The sequence below is a fragment of the Neofelis nebulosa genome, chromosome 13 (genome assembly GCF_028018385.1).
Source record: "Neofelis nebulosa isolate mNeoNeb1 chromosome 13, mNeoNeb1.pri, whole genome shotgun sequence".
Taxonomy (NCBI): Eukaryota; Metazoa; Chordata; class Mammalia; order Carnivora; family Felidae; genus Neofelis; species Neofelis nebulosa.
In genome coordinates, this window is record NC_080794.1 from 7,110,294 (window position 1) to 7,126,366 (window position 16,073).

At 44.3% G+C, this 16,073-nt stretch overlaps 1 protein-coding gene across 6 annotated transcripts in view; it reads right to left on the reverse strand.

The window, feature by feature from the left end:
- The window catches only part of ERO1B (endoplasmic reticulum oxidoreductase 1 beta), a 76,806-nt gene extending 61,692 nt beyond the window's left edge, over window positions 1–15,114 (reverse strand). For 3 of the 6 annotated variants that reach the window (XM_058696223.1, XM_058696224.1, XM_058696222.1), the window contains exons 1-2: window positions 14,831–15,111; window positions 4,862–4,981 (exon numbers count right to left, since the gene is read on the reverse strand). In XM_058696223.1, the coding sequence (XP_058552206.1) occupies window positions 4,862–4,981; window positions 14,831–14,932 (222 nt within the window). In that variant the 5' untranslated portion in view covers window positions 14,933–15,111. Of the gene's footprint in view, window positions 1–4,861; window positions 4,982–14,830 lie in introns of all 6 variants that reach the window. The other 3 variants (XM_058696227.1, XM_058696226.1, XM_058696225.1) reach the window with 1 other exon arrangement.
- Between the last annotated feature and the right edge of the window lie 959 nt (window positions 15,115–16,073).

A 16,073-nucleotide genomic window follows, 5' to 3' on the forward strand; every position in this document is an offset into this window, starting at 1 on the left:
CTTCCCACCACCTCCACTGCTTTTTTTTTTTTTTAATTTTATTTATTTTGAGAGAGAGAGAGAGGGAGGGAGGGAGGGGAATCCCAGGACTACCCCATGCTCCCTGCTTCTACTATACAGCAGCCACAGTGATCCCTCTGAAACGTAATTCAGACGGTACCAGTCCCTGCTCAACACCTTCCTGTGGCTTCCCGGCACTTTAAGAAGGAACCCAGCTCTGTAGCAAGCGCCACTAGGCCCTCCCTCACCTGGTCTCCTGTGCACCTCCAGCCACGCTGGCCCTCCTGCCTGGAACATACCCCCTCCGGCCTGGAACATACCCAGCTCCTGGTCTCCAGGCCTCTACAGTGGCTCCTCTTTGCCTGGCCTGTTGCTCCTCCAGGTCTCAGGGCCTGCTCCCCTCACCTCGGCCAGGGCTCTCTCAGATACCACCTCGGCAAAGAGTTTCCCTGACCAGACTCTCCAAAGCAGCACTCAGTATGCACCCTACACCCTGTTTTTATTCTTTTCTAGCACTCACCACTACCTATTTCTGATTTACTTATTGCCTGCATCTCCCATTGTAAGGACTGAGATTTCACCTTCATTATTCTATCCCCAGTGCCTGGGATACTTAATAGACAGTTCAATCAATAGCCGTTAAATGAAGTGAATAACACCTACGTCACAGAGGAAGAGGCAAAAACACATGGAACTGGTGACACAAGGAGAGCGAGGTCAGCTCTGACCGTGGAGTTAATCAGGGGAGGCCTCCCTCCAGTTACATGTAAAATGGGGAGGACTCGGATACAGGTTTCCTACAGAAAGAGATTTCCAGGCAGAGGGTTCGGGATGTCCGAAGACAACCTCTTTTGGGAACTGCAGGTTCCCTGAACTCCTGGCTTATGCGTCCAATGCCTCTTGGATCTGTCCACAGTACATTCTTCTTGCCATCTCAGAAAACAGCAACCCCATTACTCTAGATCCTCAGGCCAAAATCCCAGCATCACTCTTGACTCCTTACTTTCTCACTCCACATCCAATACTTCTAAAAATTGGGTTAGTTCAAAACCCAAGTCCCTGTAATGGTCAGGAATGCCTTAAGTGGCCTGTCCGTCTGCTCTCTGCCCCTTATTCACTGGCTCCCGGGCTGTTCCTCAAAACAGGAGGCACACTGTAGTGTCAGGGCCTTTGCTCCCACTGGTCCCTCTGCACGGGGTGTGCTCCCTCCAGATATCGACATGGCTTGCTCTCCTACTCTCTTTAGGTCTTCCCCAAATCCCACCTTCTCAGTTTGCTGCTTTATGTTGCTACATTTTAAACATTTAAAAAAATGTGTTTTTTTTTTAATTTTTATTTATTTTTGAGAGAGACAGAGCACAAGCAGGGGAGCAGCAGAGAGAGGGAGACACAGAATCTGAAACAGGCTCCAGGCTCCGAGCTGTCAGCACAGAACCCAATGTGGGGCTCGAACTCAGGAGCGGCGAGATCATGACCCGAGCTGAGGTCCAGTGCTTAACCAACTTAGCCACCCAGGCGCCCCTAAATTGCTACATTTTAGACTAATCTGTCATGCAGCAACAGAAAACTAGTAACACAGAGCAAGGAGTGGACTGTGGTGGACACTGGAACATGCTGCTAACGTCATCCTTCAGGAAGGGCTTATTACCCCGGGCTTCCAAAAACATTGCAGGCAGCTGGCCTCAGCCGAAGACAGCCACTTAGCACAAGGTCACACCACTCCTTCCAACGGCGGCCTGCAAATGACTGATGGAGGGCTGCAGAGGCCTAGGTCTCTCTGGCAAGGGGGGAGAGTTCTGGAGGGCCATCCCATCTCCAGGGCTTCCAGAGGGTCACCTGAGGTTTCCACAGAGGCGGACTCCCAGAGCTTCGCCTCCCTTCCGCCCGGTCCTTCCCTGAGCCGTCGCTTCCACGAGCAGTCCCTCAGTAACCTCTTGCACACCAACCACGGTCTCACCTGCTGCCCAGAGAACTGAGGCTGCAACGACTTGTCCAGCTCCAGGAAAAAAATATTGGTCCTTTTACTAGGATCACACTGAACGTATACGCCAACATGGAGAGAACCAACCTCTTGAGCTATAGCCACACCTGTCCATTTCTTGAAGCCTACTTTTGGGTCTCCCAGTAGGGTTTTGAGGCTTCCTCCTCTAGGTCTTGCACATTTTTTGACTCACTCCTATATATTTCACCTTTTTTCACTGCTTATGTAAATGGGGATTTCTTTTCCATCATATCCTCTAACTTGTTGTTGTTTGTATTTATGAAGATATTGTTTTTGTACATTAACTTTATAGCCTGCGAGCTTAATGCATTTCTTATCACTTTTGTTCATTTTGTTACTTGAGTTTTCTAGTATACTTCTGTCATTTATAAAAGGAGACCGTTTTCCTTATTCTTTAAAAATGTTTATCCTCTAGCTGTTGTGATATACTAATCCCTCCAACAGTAAAGGAGATATGGGTGCCTCTGTCTTGGTCCCTCACCTAACTGTGAACTCCTCTATTATTTCCCAGCAAGTAAGAGGTTGGCAATGCTCATGTTAGGATTAAAATGTTCATGTTTAGGAAGTATCCATCATTGCTATTTTTAAAAAAATCAAGAATGTGTGTTTAATTGTGTTAAAGACCTAAAAGCCTTGTCCTTGCATTCTTAGAATAAGATGAACTTGGTCAGGACATACTTTTTTGTAGTATGCTCACAACTCACCATTATCTTTGATTTCACCTCTACCCTCAGAGCTTACATTCACACCATCAGACAAGTTTTTGGTGTGACCTCTTAGGTATAATGCTCATTTGCTCACTTTTCACCTCTTCCAAGTCTACTGCCCTATTCCAAACCCTTTACCTTCCATCTGCAGAAGCCTCCTACGTGGTTTTTCTCTATTTCCTGTCTCACACCCTTAGTCTATTTTGTACAAATCCCTCCAGAAACTGATCACACCTACACTAAAATTCAACATCCTTATGTGGTGAATAGGGCCTTCTAATTTTTTTTTTAATCTGGCCCCTACCCACTTTTCCAACTCTCCATCTCACTCACTTTGCTCCAGCCTATCCCTGTCTTCTTATTCCTCAAACACTCTAGACCTTTACACCTGCAGTTCTTCTCCCCTTCCCTGGAATGTTCTTTCCCCATATCTCGTCATGGCTTTCACGTCACGTAGGTCTTCACTCAAATGGCAGAGTAGGAATACCTTCCTTTCCTGCATCCTCGTCAAAGATAAAGCTACCTACCATCCCCACCCCATTAATTACTCTGTATCTCCTACTTTATTTTTCTCCATAGCACTTACCATATAACCATATGAAATTGTATTTCATTGTTGATTGTTTGCCTTCCTAATCAGAATAAAAGCTTCACGAAGTCAGAGTCTTTGTGTTATTCAGTATTGTATCCACAGCACTTAGAATAGGGCCTCCCACAGAATAATCATTCAATAAATACTCCATGACTAAAGGAATGGAATGGATAGTACAAGAAATTGTAAACACCAACTACAACAGCCAGCTGACCAGTCGACAGGGGCAGACTGGTGCCTCAACCTGTACACCCTTGTGTGCTCAATCACCAGTATGTATGTGCATGTTTACAGTTCACCTCTTCTCTTAGCTTTCCTTTCTGCCACTGGTAAACGTACAGGATACTGTGGTGATTAAATGTCCCTTTAGTTTAATTCATAGGTTGACAGAACTAGAAAAGGAGTGGGTATCACTGCTATCCTTGCCATGGAGATAAATCCATTAACTAGATTACTGCATGACCCTCCCTTGGGAGAACAGGAGTATGTTCCCATTACACATGGAGCAATTTTGTTAAATTGGGTAGAACGTTTTTTTAGAACATTGTTCTTTCTGCCTATCCAACTTTCATTTTTCCTTCTTCTGTAACATCCTCTAATATTCCTTTAAGAAACAGTCACTTCCCTTATATTTATGCAAATAGGATTGCTAACCAAAGTGTCTTTCCCTCTTTTGGTCAATTACACACTTATAGAAGTGTTCTGCCAGAAATCTGACACCTGTACAAAGTGTTGCAAAAATATGGGAAATTGATTCAAGATTTTGGTGGTACCATAAAAAGAATGGCCATTAGTTCCTCCTCTAAATTTTTTTTATCCTCAAAAATATTTAAAGACTAAGATAGCCTATGTAGGATAAGGATTAAAAAAAAGTGTAAAATCATGCTCAATTTTTAAAATAAACTAAAAATGAAAATCAGAGAACTTATGAACCCAACTGAATGCTGAGCACAAGAGCATAGGCTAAGCAGAACAGCAGCTTCTAAAATATCGTTCTTAAATTTAAAATACCGTTCTTTTGAATGTTACCTCATTTCTCCTCCCTTTAAGTTGTTATGGTTATACTTGGAGACGACTATTAGGTTTAAGAACCGATTCTGCAGTTTTACTATGCATGGTGCTTGTACCCTCAGCCTGGGGGCCAGCCCTTCTGGTGAATGTCTGCCGCAGGGGTACTTTGTACAGCTAACAATGCTAACACAGGCCACTGCCATCAGCACAGCAGAGAACCTGGGTCGGTGTCTAGATGGAGGAGGCAACGTCACAAGGAAGGCTGACCAAGGAAGTCTGGCATTTTGAGCTTCCGTGGAATGAGTCTCTGTCTCAAAAACAAAACTTGAAAGATGACGAATCCCCCAGACACAGCAAGAGGGTTCAGATTCTTTGTGTTCAAAAAGACTATCAGGTTTCACCACAATACTTAATACATTCCAACGATAAAACACACAGAGGGTGCTGAGAAGAGTCAAAATGGGCTTTCAAAAGGGTCATAAAAGTCACATCTGTAGACGGCTGTGTAAAAACCTTTGCTACGAATGGAATCAAAAATTGTAACTGTACCTTGTAATAACGGAAGTAGTCTCTCTCTTGCAATTTTTTTATTTTGGGGAAGATTTTGAAGGTGTTAAAGTTATCAATGCTATCAATATCACACAAGCAATCATCCAGGACTCCGGTGACCTGTGGGGTGGAAAATATATACACAAACATAAAACTTTAAATATGTGCATTACTGATATTTCAACCTTAACAAATCTGTAATATTATGTAAAAGAGATAATTTGTTAATTCAAGGTAACAAGTCTTCATTGACTGAGATATAAAACACTAAAGCAATCATTTACTTTTTACTATGGCCAATTAAGACACAATAGAAGGATCAGATACACCTATTCTGAAGAACTAAGCATTAATGTTTAATGGCTAAAGAGAAATATATGAAACATACATAAATTCCAACAAGTATTTGGAATGCTAAAGCCATTTCTTCCAAGATTAACCTAGAAGTCACAGACTGTAAGAATATTGCTGGAGTAGCCTTATCTTTCTTTTCCACTGCCATTTATGGAACACTTATATGATAGGCATGGTGATAAGAACATTACATGTTACCTCTTTTTTAAAAAAATATTCTATGAAATAGGTATTATCCTCATTTTATACCTAAGAAAATCAAGGCTGAGCACGGTTAAAATAATTTTTCCCAAGTAGCAATGAGACTTAGTCCTAAGTCAATCACACTTAAAAATACATGCTTTATCCACTACTCAAAGTATCCATTAATGCAACAGAAACTGATATTTACAAAGGGAGTTCAGAATCCAAAACTTCCATAAAACATTCTTCCGCTAAATTTAAAAATGGGACTCACTGACATCCACGTCTTGGATGAATCTTCAGGGAATCAGGCTGAGTGAAAAAAGCCAACCCCAAAAGGTTACATACTATGTGGTTTCATTTTTACATTTTGGAAATGGAGAACAGGTTATTGGTTGCCAGGTTAAAGACTGGAGGAGGGAAGGAGGCGGAGTGGGGGCGTAGGTTGAAAAGGAGGTCGTGTGGTTATAAAAGGGCAAGAGGAAGGATCCCTGTGGTGATCAAATTATTCAGTATCTTGACCATGGTGGTGGATACACAAACCTAAACATGATAAAAGTGAAAAGAATACATACACACACAAATGAGACAAGGGGGAATCTGAAGACCAGCAGACTGAATCAGTGCCAATGTCCTGGTGATAATACTGCACTGTACGTTTATAAAATGTTACCATTGGGGAAAACTAGATGAATTGTAGGTGGCATTTCTTTGTATTATTGCTTACAACTGCATGGAACCTACAATTATCTCAATTGAAATTAAAATTTAAAAACAAAAAGGGGACCCAGTCTTTTAAAGGTCATTCACATGATCCACTGGAGGAATCTATGCAAAGAATGACCAGAACCTGGAAACCAGAACACCCCAGTTGTTTCTTTCTCAGGCTTTGCCCCTAGGGCTGTAAATAAGTCCCCAAACTCTCTACAACATAAAGAGTCAGAGGTACATTCTCTTTAAAGAACAAAGGATCATTAACAAGAATTTTAGCTCTAGAATTCCATATGCTTTACTATCCTAGTTACTAAGATCCTGTCACCAACTCTACTGAAATTCATTCCATTTCTCAAGCTTACTATTTATAAAACCTCAAATTCTAAGTAATAGGGATGGGGGGGTAGAAATAAGAACCAAAAGCTTTCTATGTTTTAAAAATATTTTCTCCAGATATTTCTCTTTCGTATAAATTTTTCTTAAATTGTTTATTTTTAGTTAGTAAACCACCACAGTTTATTTTTTAAAGATGTTTTAATTGTGGTAGGGGTTGGGGTAAGGTATACAAAATTGTCACGTACCTACTTCTAACTCTTAAAGACAACTACTAAGACAAAAACCTGTATATCACCAAAATTTTTTAAAAAATACAAATACAGCTATTTTTTTTTTTTAATTTTTTTTTTCAACGTTTATTTATTTTTGGGACAGAGAGAGACAGAGCATGAATGGGGGAGGGACAGAGAGAGAGGGAGACACAGAATCTGAAACAGGCTCCAGGCTCTGAGCCATCAGCCCAGAGCCTGACGCGGGGCTCGAACTCACGTACCGTGAGATCGTGACCTGGCTGAAGTCGGACGCTTAACCGACTGCGCCACCCAGGCGCCCCCAGCTATTTTTTTAAGTCCCTTTCTAATTACATTCATCTTCCTCCTCATGGAGGTAGAATATCTTGTTTTTGTTATTTTTCTTTGTAATTTCATCACATGTGATATATATCCTGAAGCAATATACTTAAGAGCTCATTTTTGAACTTTAATATTAATGGAATCTATTGTGGGAATTATGTTGTAATATACTTCTTTTGCTAACATTTTGACATCTACCCAAAATAATGAGTTTTCTAGTAGCTCATTCATTTTCCCTGCTGTAAATGTTACATTACATGAAAATATCATAATGTATTTGTTCTACTGTTGACCCATAAGGTAGGCAGAATGATGCCCCCCAAAGATATCCATACCCTAATTCCTAAAACCTGTAAATCTGTTATTGTATGCGGTGGAAGGGACTTTGCAGACATGATTAAGTTAAGGATCCTCAGATGGTAAGATTATACTGGATTATTTGGGTGGACTCAATACTAAGAACCTTGAAAGAGGAAGACAAGAGTGTGACTCAGAGAGACACTGGAAGATGTTACACTACTGGCTTCTAAGATAGAAGAGGCCACATGCCAGAAGCACCGCAGCCTCTAGAAGCTTGGAAAAGGCAAGGATTGATTCTCCCCTAGAGCCTCCAAAAAAAAAAAAAAAAAAAAAAAAAAAAAAAAAAAAAAAAAAAAAAAAGGCAGCCTTGATTTTATCCCTGTGAAACCCACGTTAAGCCACTAAGTTCGTGGTAATTTGTTAGAGCAGTAACAGGAAACTAATACAAAACATATGTAGGTTGTTTCCAGATTTAGCTAAATAATGCTACACAAAGGTTTGCCATGATCTCGTTACGTATATGTATAAGAGTTTCTCCAGCTTATATGCTTAAAGTGGAATTACTATAGCTTATTTTCAAAATAGGTTACCAATTTACAACCCTATCCAACAGCAGATGGAATTACTGCTGAATTATCTCCTTACCAATATTGGATATTGTTTTAATTTTTGCCAATCTAGTAAGAACGAAAGGGTATCTGATTTTTGTACTAATGAGGTATAATGTTTTATAAGACATTTGTAATTGCTCCTTGTGTGAAATACTTGTTTGTCCTTTCTCATTTTTCTTTTTTTAAAGATTTTTTAAAGTTCATTTATTTTGAGAGAGAGAGAGAGCTGGGGAAGGGCAGAAAGAGAAGGAGAGAGAGAGAATCCTAAGCAGGCTCCACACTGCCGGCACGAAGCTCAATGCAGGGCTTGAACCCACAAACCATGAGATCATGACCTGAGCCAAAACAGAGAGTCGGACGCTTAACCAACTGAGCCACCCGGATGCCCCTTTTTCTCATTTTTTTACTGGGTTGTCTTTTTCATACTGACCTGCAGGAATCAGTACCACTTTCCCCACTCTATTACATTCTTCCGGAACTCCAATCACACAAATTAGACCGTGTCTCATAAGCTCTCTTTAAAATCTACTATCCCATTATTTTTCTGGGCTTCATTCTGAATTTGCATTTATTTTCCCTTCATTTATTCATTCATTCATTCATTCAACCTATTTTTTTTTTAATTTTTTTTTAACGTTTTTATTTATTTTTGACAGAGAGAGAGAGAGAGACAGCATGAACGGGGGAGGGGCAGAGAGAGAGGGAGACACAGAATCGGAGCAGGCTCCAGGCTCTGAGCCATCAGCCCAGAGCCCGACGCGGGGCTCGAACTCACGGACCGCGAGATCGTGACCTGAGCCGAAGTCGGACATTTAACCGACTGAACCACCCAGGCGCCCCTCATTCAACCTATTTGAGGACCTACCTAACATGAGCCTTGCACTGTTCTAAGTGCTGAGGATGCAGAAGTAGAAGGAAAAAAAAAAAAAAAAAAAGGCAAAAATCTCTGCCCTCCAGGGGCTTCCAGATGGTAATAAAGGGACAGGAAAACTAGGGAATGGAGACCATCAGTGCAGAACTGAGCTCCTACTATTTTAGAAAGTATAATTTAAAAAGGTCTCAGTGAAATTTTGGCAAATTTTGGTAATACTTCAAGGGGGAAAAGAACAAGCCGCGCTATGTGGGGGGTGTGCTATGTGGGAGCGTGGAGGCACGCATGCCAGGCACTGGGAATACAAAGCTCAATGCCCTGAGGCAGTATGCTCACCTGAAGTTCCTGAGGAAATAGGACAAGGACTATGTCGTATGTAAAAAGGAGAAATAGGAGACCATTTTAAGACTCTGGCCTTTACTGGAACCTGGCGTTTTTTCACACCAACCAATTCTCCCACTCTCCAACGCGAACTGGGCGCCCAATTCAGTTCTGTTGCTCTCTGGAGTTAGAGCAGACCTCACAGATTAGGGGTTCAGTCACACACCACGATCCCCACTTTAGGTATCACCGCCAAGCTCCAGGCCACCTGTACGTCTGACTGACCGGCTATGAACTGGGGGTTCCAATGACTCTCAAGTTCAGTAATTTGCAATGGCATATAGAACCAGAGAAACACTTACCTTACATCTACTGGTTTATTGTTAAGATACAACTCAGGAAGCACCAAATGGAATAGGTGCAGAGGGAAAGCTACTGGGAGTGCAAGTTCAGGGCTTCCATGCCTCTGAGCCACCCTCCCAGAAAGTCTATGTTTTGCTCACCTGGAAGCTCAACCATCTTGTTTTAAGAGCTTTTATATTTTTCAAAAATTTTTTATGTTTATTTTTGAGAGAGTGCTAGCAGGAGAGGGGCAGAGAGAGAGGGAAGCAGATTCTGAAGCAGGCTCTAGGCTCTGAGCTGCCAGCACAGAGCCCGACTCAGAGCTCGAACTCAGGAACTGTGAGGTCATGACCTGAGCGGAGTCACACGCTCACCTGAATGAGCCACCCAGACGCCCCAAGAGCTTTTACGGAGCTCTGTCTCCAGCATCCCTCTCCCCGTCCCAGTGGTCATGGGTGGGGCTAAAATTCCAATGCTCTAATCACTTGGCGTGTCTGATGATCAGTACCACCCTGAGGTGATCTAGGGGTTCCCATTAGGATAAATAGGTGTGATTAAAAGGGGCTCATTATAAATAACAAAAGGCATTCCGATTATTCTGGAAATTCCAAGGTTTTTCCTTTTTTAGTATTTATTTTTGAGAGAGAAGAGAACAGAGCAGGGGAGGAACAGAGAGAGAGAGGCAGAGAGAGAATCCCAAGCAGGCTCCACACTGTCAGCACTGAGTCCAGTGAGGGGCTCCATCCCACTAACCGTGAGATCATGACCTGAGCCAAGATCAAAAGTGGGACGCTCAAGCAAATGAGCCACTCGGGTGCCCCGCCTATCCAGATCTAAAGCTGAGAATCCTGTTCTGGAGATTTTGACAATCAGTTATATAGGTGGTATTTAAAGCTGAGAAACCGAATGAGAGAACCAAGATAGAGAAGGGGAAGAGTACACGACCTGAAACCTGAGGCTGAAATAACTAGCGGTCAGTGGTAGCAGAGGAGAAGTAAGCAAAGGACACTAGTACAGCTAGCCTAAAAGAAAGGAAGAAAATCAGAAAAGTACAGTATCCTGAAAGCCCAAAGAAATAAGGTATTTCAAGGAGAGTAAGCCATGAGCTGTGGGGAAAAAAATGCTGTCTGTAGGTAAAGCTAAGGTTTAAAAACTATTGGCTTTAGTGACAAGACAGACATTGATGACCTTGACAAGAACAGTTTCGGAGAGGTAGGGGCAAAAGTCCGACTGGAATAGGCTGGCGAGAGGACCAGAATAGGACAAATAAAGGTAATTCCTTTGAGGAGTTTTTCCATAAAGGGGAACAGAAAAAGGGAGCAGAGCCAGAAAAGATGGGTGGGTCAAGACAGAACTTTAAAACAGAATTAACAGTATGTTTTAGGATGACAGTAACAATCCATCAGACAAGGAAAAATTAATGATCCAGGAGAGAAAAAAGATTTGCTCAAAACACGATCTTGAAAGAAGGAACTGGGACCTAATATATGAGAGGGATTGGCTTTTGGTAAGAGTTCACAGTTCATCTATGGTAATCCATTGGAAGGCAAAATGTCAGGGTACAGAGACAAATGGGTGCACAAATATGGATTACATTGTTAGTGTGAAGTATGAAACGAAGAAAAGGAAAAGTGGGGCACCTGGGTGGCTCAGTCGGTCAAGCACCCAACTTCAGCTCAGGTCATGATCTTGGGGTCTCTGAGTTCAAGGCCCTGCATCCGGCTCTGTGCCGACAGCTCAGAGCCTGGAGCCTGCTTCGGATTCTGTGTCTCCCTCTGTCTCTGTCTCTCAAAAATAGACAAACGTTAAAAAAAAATTTTTAAAAAGGAAAAGTATCAGAGGATTAGAAAAAGACATAAAATGGTTGCCTGATTCAGGAATCATTTCTTCTGCTGGATATAATCAGCTATTTAATCCATCCATGGAGTTTTTAATTTCATCTCTAGAAATCCTATCACACTGTTTTAATCTTTTTGATCATTCTTTAAAATCTCTTGGTACCTTTTCACAGTTTCAGGTCAGTGTCCCTATCTTTGCCCCCCACCCCTTTGTATTTAAATTCACTATGTCTCATGTGTTTAAATTATGTCTGATATTTTCAGAATCTAAGGTTATCACAGGTCTTTTTCTATAGGCTATATTTCCATTATCTCATTCATGGTGCCTTGTGTTTTGTGATTTTTGACTATTAGCTGCTTATTCTCCTTGGCACGGGCTCTTGAAGACTTCTTTAGGGTTTGGGTTGAAAATAAATTCCTCCAGAGGGGATGGACATTTGCTTTTACCAGTAAGCTGGGGGCATACCAACCTGGGTCTGCTATAAATCAAATTTTCCACTTGAAGCTTTTCCCAGCATAGGTGGCATGAATTTGGCCTGCAAACCTTTATAGGAACAAGTTCATGGTTACAAATTCTCGAGGGAGTTTCCCCCCCTCCCCTTCCCTGGCAAGTTTCTTACTCTCCCCTTATTCCTGGTAGGATTCATTTCTCATGTTGAGGCCGTAGCTCTTTGGTGTTCAAGCTTTATGATGGGGTCTTTTAGTTTCCTCTCTTTGGGCACACAACCCTCATTTCTTGTCCATTCCACACCAAGGAGCAATTAAAGCAGAAACTCAGGGTCTTCAGGGTTTGGGGGAAATCCTCAGGGTCATGGATTGGAGCAGCACTGTTTGAGTCTCAAGATCTGACTTTCCACTGGGGGCTGGGGAGCTCTATGTATTCTTTGATTTCATGCCACCTCAGAAATGCATTTAGAAAGATTTAAAAATACATCTGACTAAAATTACTTCTTTACAGGAAGATTAACTTGTCATATCATTTGTATGCACGAGGTCTTTAGTTTCTAGTGCTTTCCAGACTACAAAGCCCATTCACATTTAATTTATAAGAAAACGGAGTATGAGATATACAAATGCCTATCATTTTGTGTTCAAAAATAACTTTATGCTTTCATTGCAAGGAGACATAGTCGATATAGTCCTCTCCTTAAATGATTTCTTTTAAATGGAGGTGTTTTCTTTTTTTATTTAAAAAAAAATTTTTTTTAACGTTTTTATTTATTTTTGAAACAGAGAGAGATAGAGCATGAACGGGGGAGAGTCAGAGAGAGAGGGAGACACAGAAGCTGAAACAGGCTCCAGGCTCTGAGCTGTCAGCACAGAGCCCGATGCGGGGCTCGAACCCACTAACTGCGAGATCGTGACCTGAGTTGAAGGCAGACGCTTAGCCGACTGAGCCACCCAAGCGCCCCAGGTGTTTTCTATTTTAAATCGAATTGTTCCCTTTATGCTTTATTGGGCTTCCTCCCCCCCACCCCCCACCAAGAAAGAACTGTCTTAGTTGCACTTTTTTTATTTTCCTGGGTCTCCCTCAGATTTCTATACCCCAAAGAAGCAGGCATACAGAGATGTACTGCACAGAAGAAAACGGGGCCTACGAGGGGTCCAGTTCAACCTTGTTCACTTAACAAGTGTGGTATTAGTCATGTAAGCTTTTTGAACTTGTTACCTCAATAGCCCCACTTCTGAGAAGTATCCAATAAAATGAGATAATGTATATTTAAACGTGTTAGAGATTAAAGTACTATCTAAAATGTGCTCCAACTTCTATATTAGAAAGTACCACTGGAAACAAAAACCAAACGTATCCACTTTGGAGGACTGTTTGGAACAATGCTACTTTGAATATGCACAAATCTTTAATTTTTAAACTACAGGTATTCATTTGGACATGATGAAATTACATATATTCATTTAAATACAATAAAATAAAAATTTTACCTTAATAAATTGCATGTGTAACGTGCAATTATAAAACATTAACACATGTAACTAGCAGATAAAGATGACTAAAATGAAGCTTCTAGATTGATGGCAACATATACAATTAATATAAGGCATAAAAAGGAAAAATGACAAGAATCCCATTTTAGAAAAATATCTAAATGTACATGCCACTCAAAAACAATCACCCAACCAGTGATTAGAAAATAATTTTGCTAAAGGTAATTTGGGGAATTTACTTTTTATTAATATAGTAGATACTCCCACCCAGATTTCCGCTACTTCAGTGTTTTCTAGGTGGGGTTCAAAAGGTAGCTCAAAGGATAATTGCATTACAGCTACTTACAGGGCTCATTTAAAATTGCTGATCCCTGGGGCACATCCGGATCCACTAAATCAGAACATGTGGCGGCGGCAGGGCCAGAGAATCTGCATTTTAACACGCTCACCAATACCAAAACCAAGTCTGCCCCCTTTTATTTTTAGCACATCATTCATTTTTAAAAAATACCCAAACGCGAACAAAACAGGCTATTCAGGCATTCTGGGACTTAGTGCAGGACACCCTAACGCCCTGAAAACAGCGTGCGAACCGTCAGAAAAACATGTTTACACGGCTCCGCTCACAGCTTCGGTTTTTCTCAGCAGTGAGTATTAATTGCCTACAATGACATCTCCCCTCATTATCGAGCCACCTGAGACACGGTTCTTTCCTCTCTCTCTCTTAGCAGTTTTGCCACTTTGCAGCAGGTGCAGACGAGGCGCGGCTGCACCTGGCAGTCTATTCAGAACCTTCTGTAGAAAAGCAGTCAGCACCGCTCTCCAGGCACAAGGCTGTGTGGTCAGCTAACCTTCCCACGTCCGGCGTGGTGACAACACGTCTGTAGTAACACTGTTTCACAAAGGCAGCCCCTCAACTCTAGCTCACCCTCCTGCCATCACCTCGCTGCTCACAGACCTGCAAAGGCCAGCTTCCCCCCCCCCGCCCCCGCCCCCACGTCGCTTGCTTGGGCTCATCTGGAGGTGCCACAAGTTGTGTGGAAATACAGCAGTCCCAAGGAAAGATGCCAGAGCGAGGGTAGCAGCCGAGGGGCTTAGAGAGCCCCAGAAGTTCAAGCAAGTTGGTGAGTCCCGTCCCCTCCCTATCCACCCCACTTCTGCGGGGCGCGGGGTCCACCTCCCCTCCCTCCTGGGAGGGACGGGAGGGCTTCACCGTTTCTACGCGTGTTGTCTCCCCCCAAACCGCGGATGACGTTTTCATTCCCGTCTCCTCTCCCGCCACACTCCCAGCCGCTTAAAAAAAAATCAGAAAAGGAAAACGAAAACACCTCAGGGGACCGTCACCATCTTCCTCTTTTTGCTGCCATCACCCCGCGAGCGTCGCCATCCCCCGCACACGGCACGCGGCTCGCGGACGTTTCCTGGACGTGACGGTTCGGTTCCAGACCCCGGCCCCTTTCCGCTCGCCAGAAATCCCCCTCGGGGTCCGGCGCCGGCCCTCTCCCGGAGCCCCAGCCCCGGCCCGTTCGCCACCGCCGCGGGCGTTCGGCCGGCGTCCCCGCCCCGCCATCACTCGGGCTCACCTGGGCCTCGACGACGCTCGGGAGGAAGCTCAGGGTGACCAGCAGCTGCACTGCGGCCGCCGCCCCCTGCCCGGCGCCGGCCCGCCGGGGCCCCCGGCTCATGCTGACCTCTCCCCACACCGCGGCCGGCCGGGCCCCTCGGGGCCGGGGAACGGCGGGCGGCCCGGGCGACGACCCAAGGGGACGGCTCCCGGCGGCTAAGAGGCTCCAGGGTCAGAGGTCTGCACGCCCGTCCCGAGGATGGGGCCGCTCTCCCCAGCTCCCGGCAGCTGCGAGTGAGGCTGAAGAGCCGAGCGCCCCCACTTCATCCCCTAGGCGGCCCCGCCCCCGGCTTCCCCTTCGCCCCGGCCACGCCCCCTCCGAGCGCGGGGCCTTGTGGGAGTTGTGGTCTCGCGCGGCCGCGAGGGGGCCTCCTGCCGGAAGGCGGGGCAGGGGGCCGCGAGAACCCGGGAACTACAACTGCGGAGGCCGCTCCGCCTCCCCGGGGCCTTGGGCTCCACGGCGGCCAATGAGGCAGGACCACGAGGGCCTCCAAAACAAGAGGAGGTGGCGCGGGGAGCGCTCCTCCCGGCCGGCCGCGGTCTCCTCTCCCCCTCCCCGGGCGGTTGCTCCTGGAAACCGGGGGGAGGGGGGGCCGCCCCGCCCCGCCCCGCCCCGTACGGTTGCTCCTTAACATCGCACAGCCGCCAGGCTTCGGGATCCGCCCGCTACCTACGCAAATGAGGAACCAGTGGTGCAGGATCTTCGACTTTCGAGCCGAAGCGTTTTCTTGGTTCATTCAGTGTTCTGTGGCTTCACATCTACTGCAAGTGCCTTATAAGAATCAGCCACCTCCACCTGCTACTTGGAGAGGTGACTTCGGCTCCTCTTTTATTTTATACGCCCCGGACGTGGATGTCCTCTCTTCCCCGGCCCACTCCCTCTCCTCTGATGAGAGAAACACAATGCACGTTGAAGAATGGAAACAAACCCAGTCGTTTATAATGATGTATTGGAACGGGGCTATACGCATAGAAGAACTGGAAGTGATACAGAGCGGGTTCAATTCCCGCCTCTAAAACATCCTAGTTTGTTATGTGTCTTTAGACAAGTTACTTAACCTCTGTGAGCCTCAATTTGTTCATCTGTAAGTGAAGACAATAATACCCACCTCAGATATTCTAGGATTACGTAAGATTACATAGATTACATACATAAAGGGCTTAGTAGGGTGCCTAGCACAAAGAAGTGTTCAATAAATGAT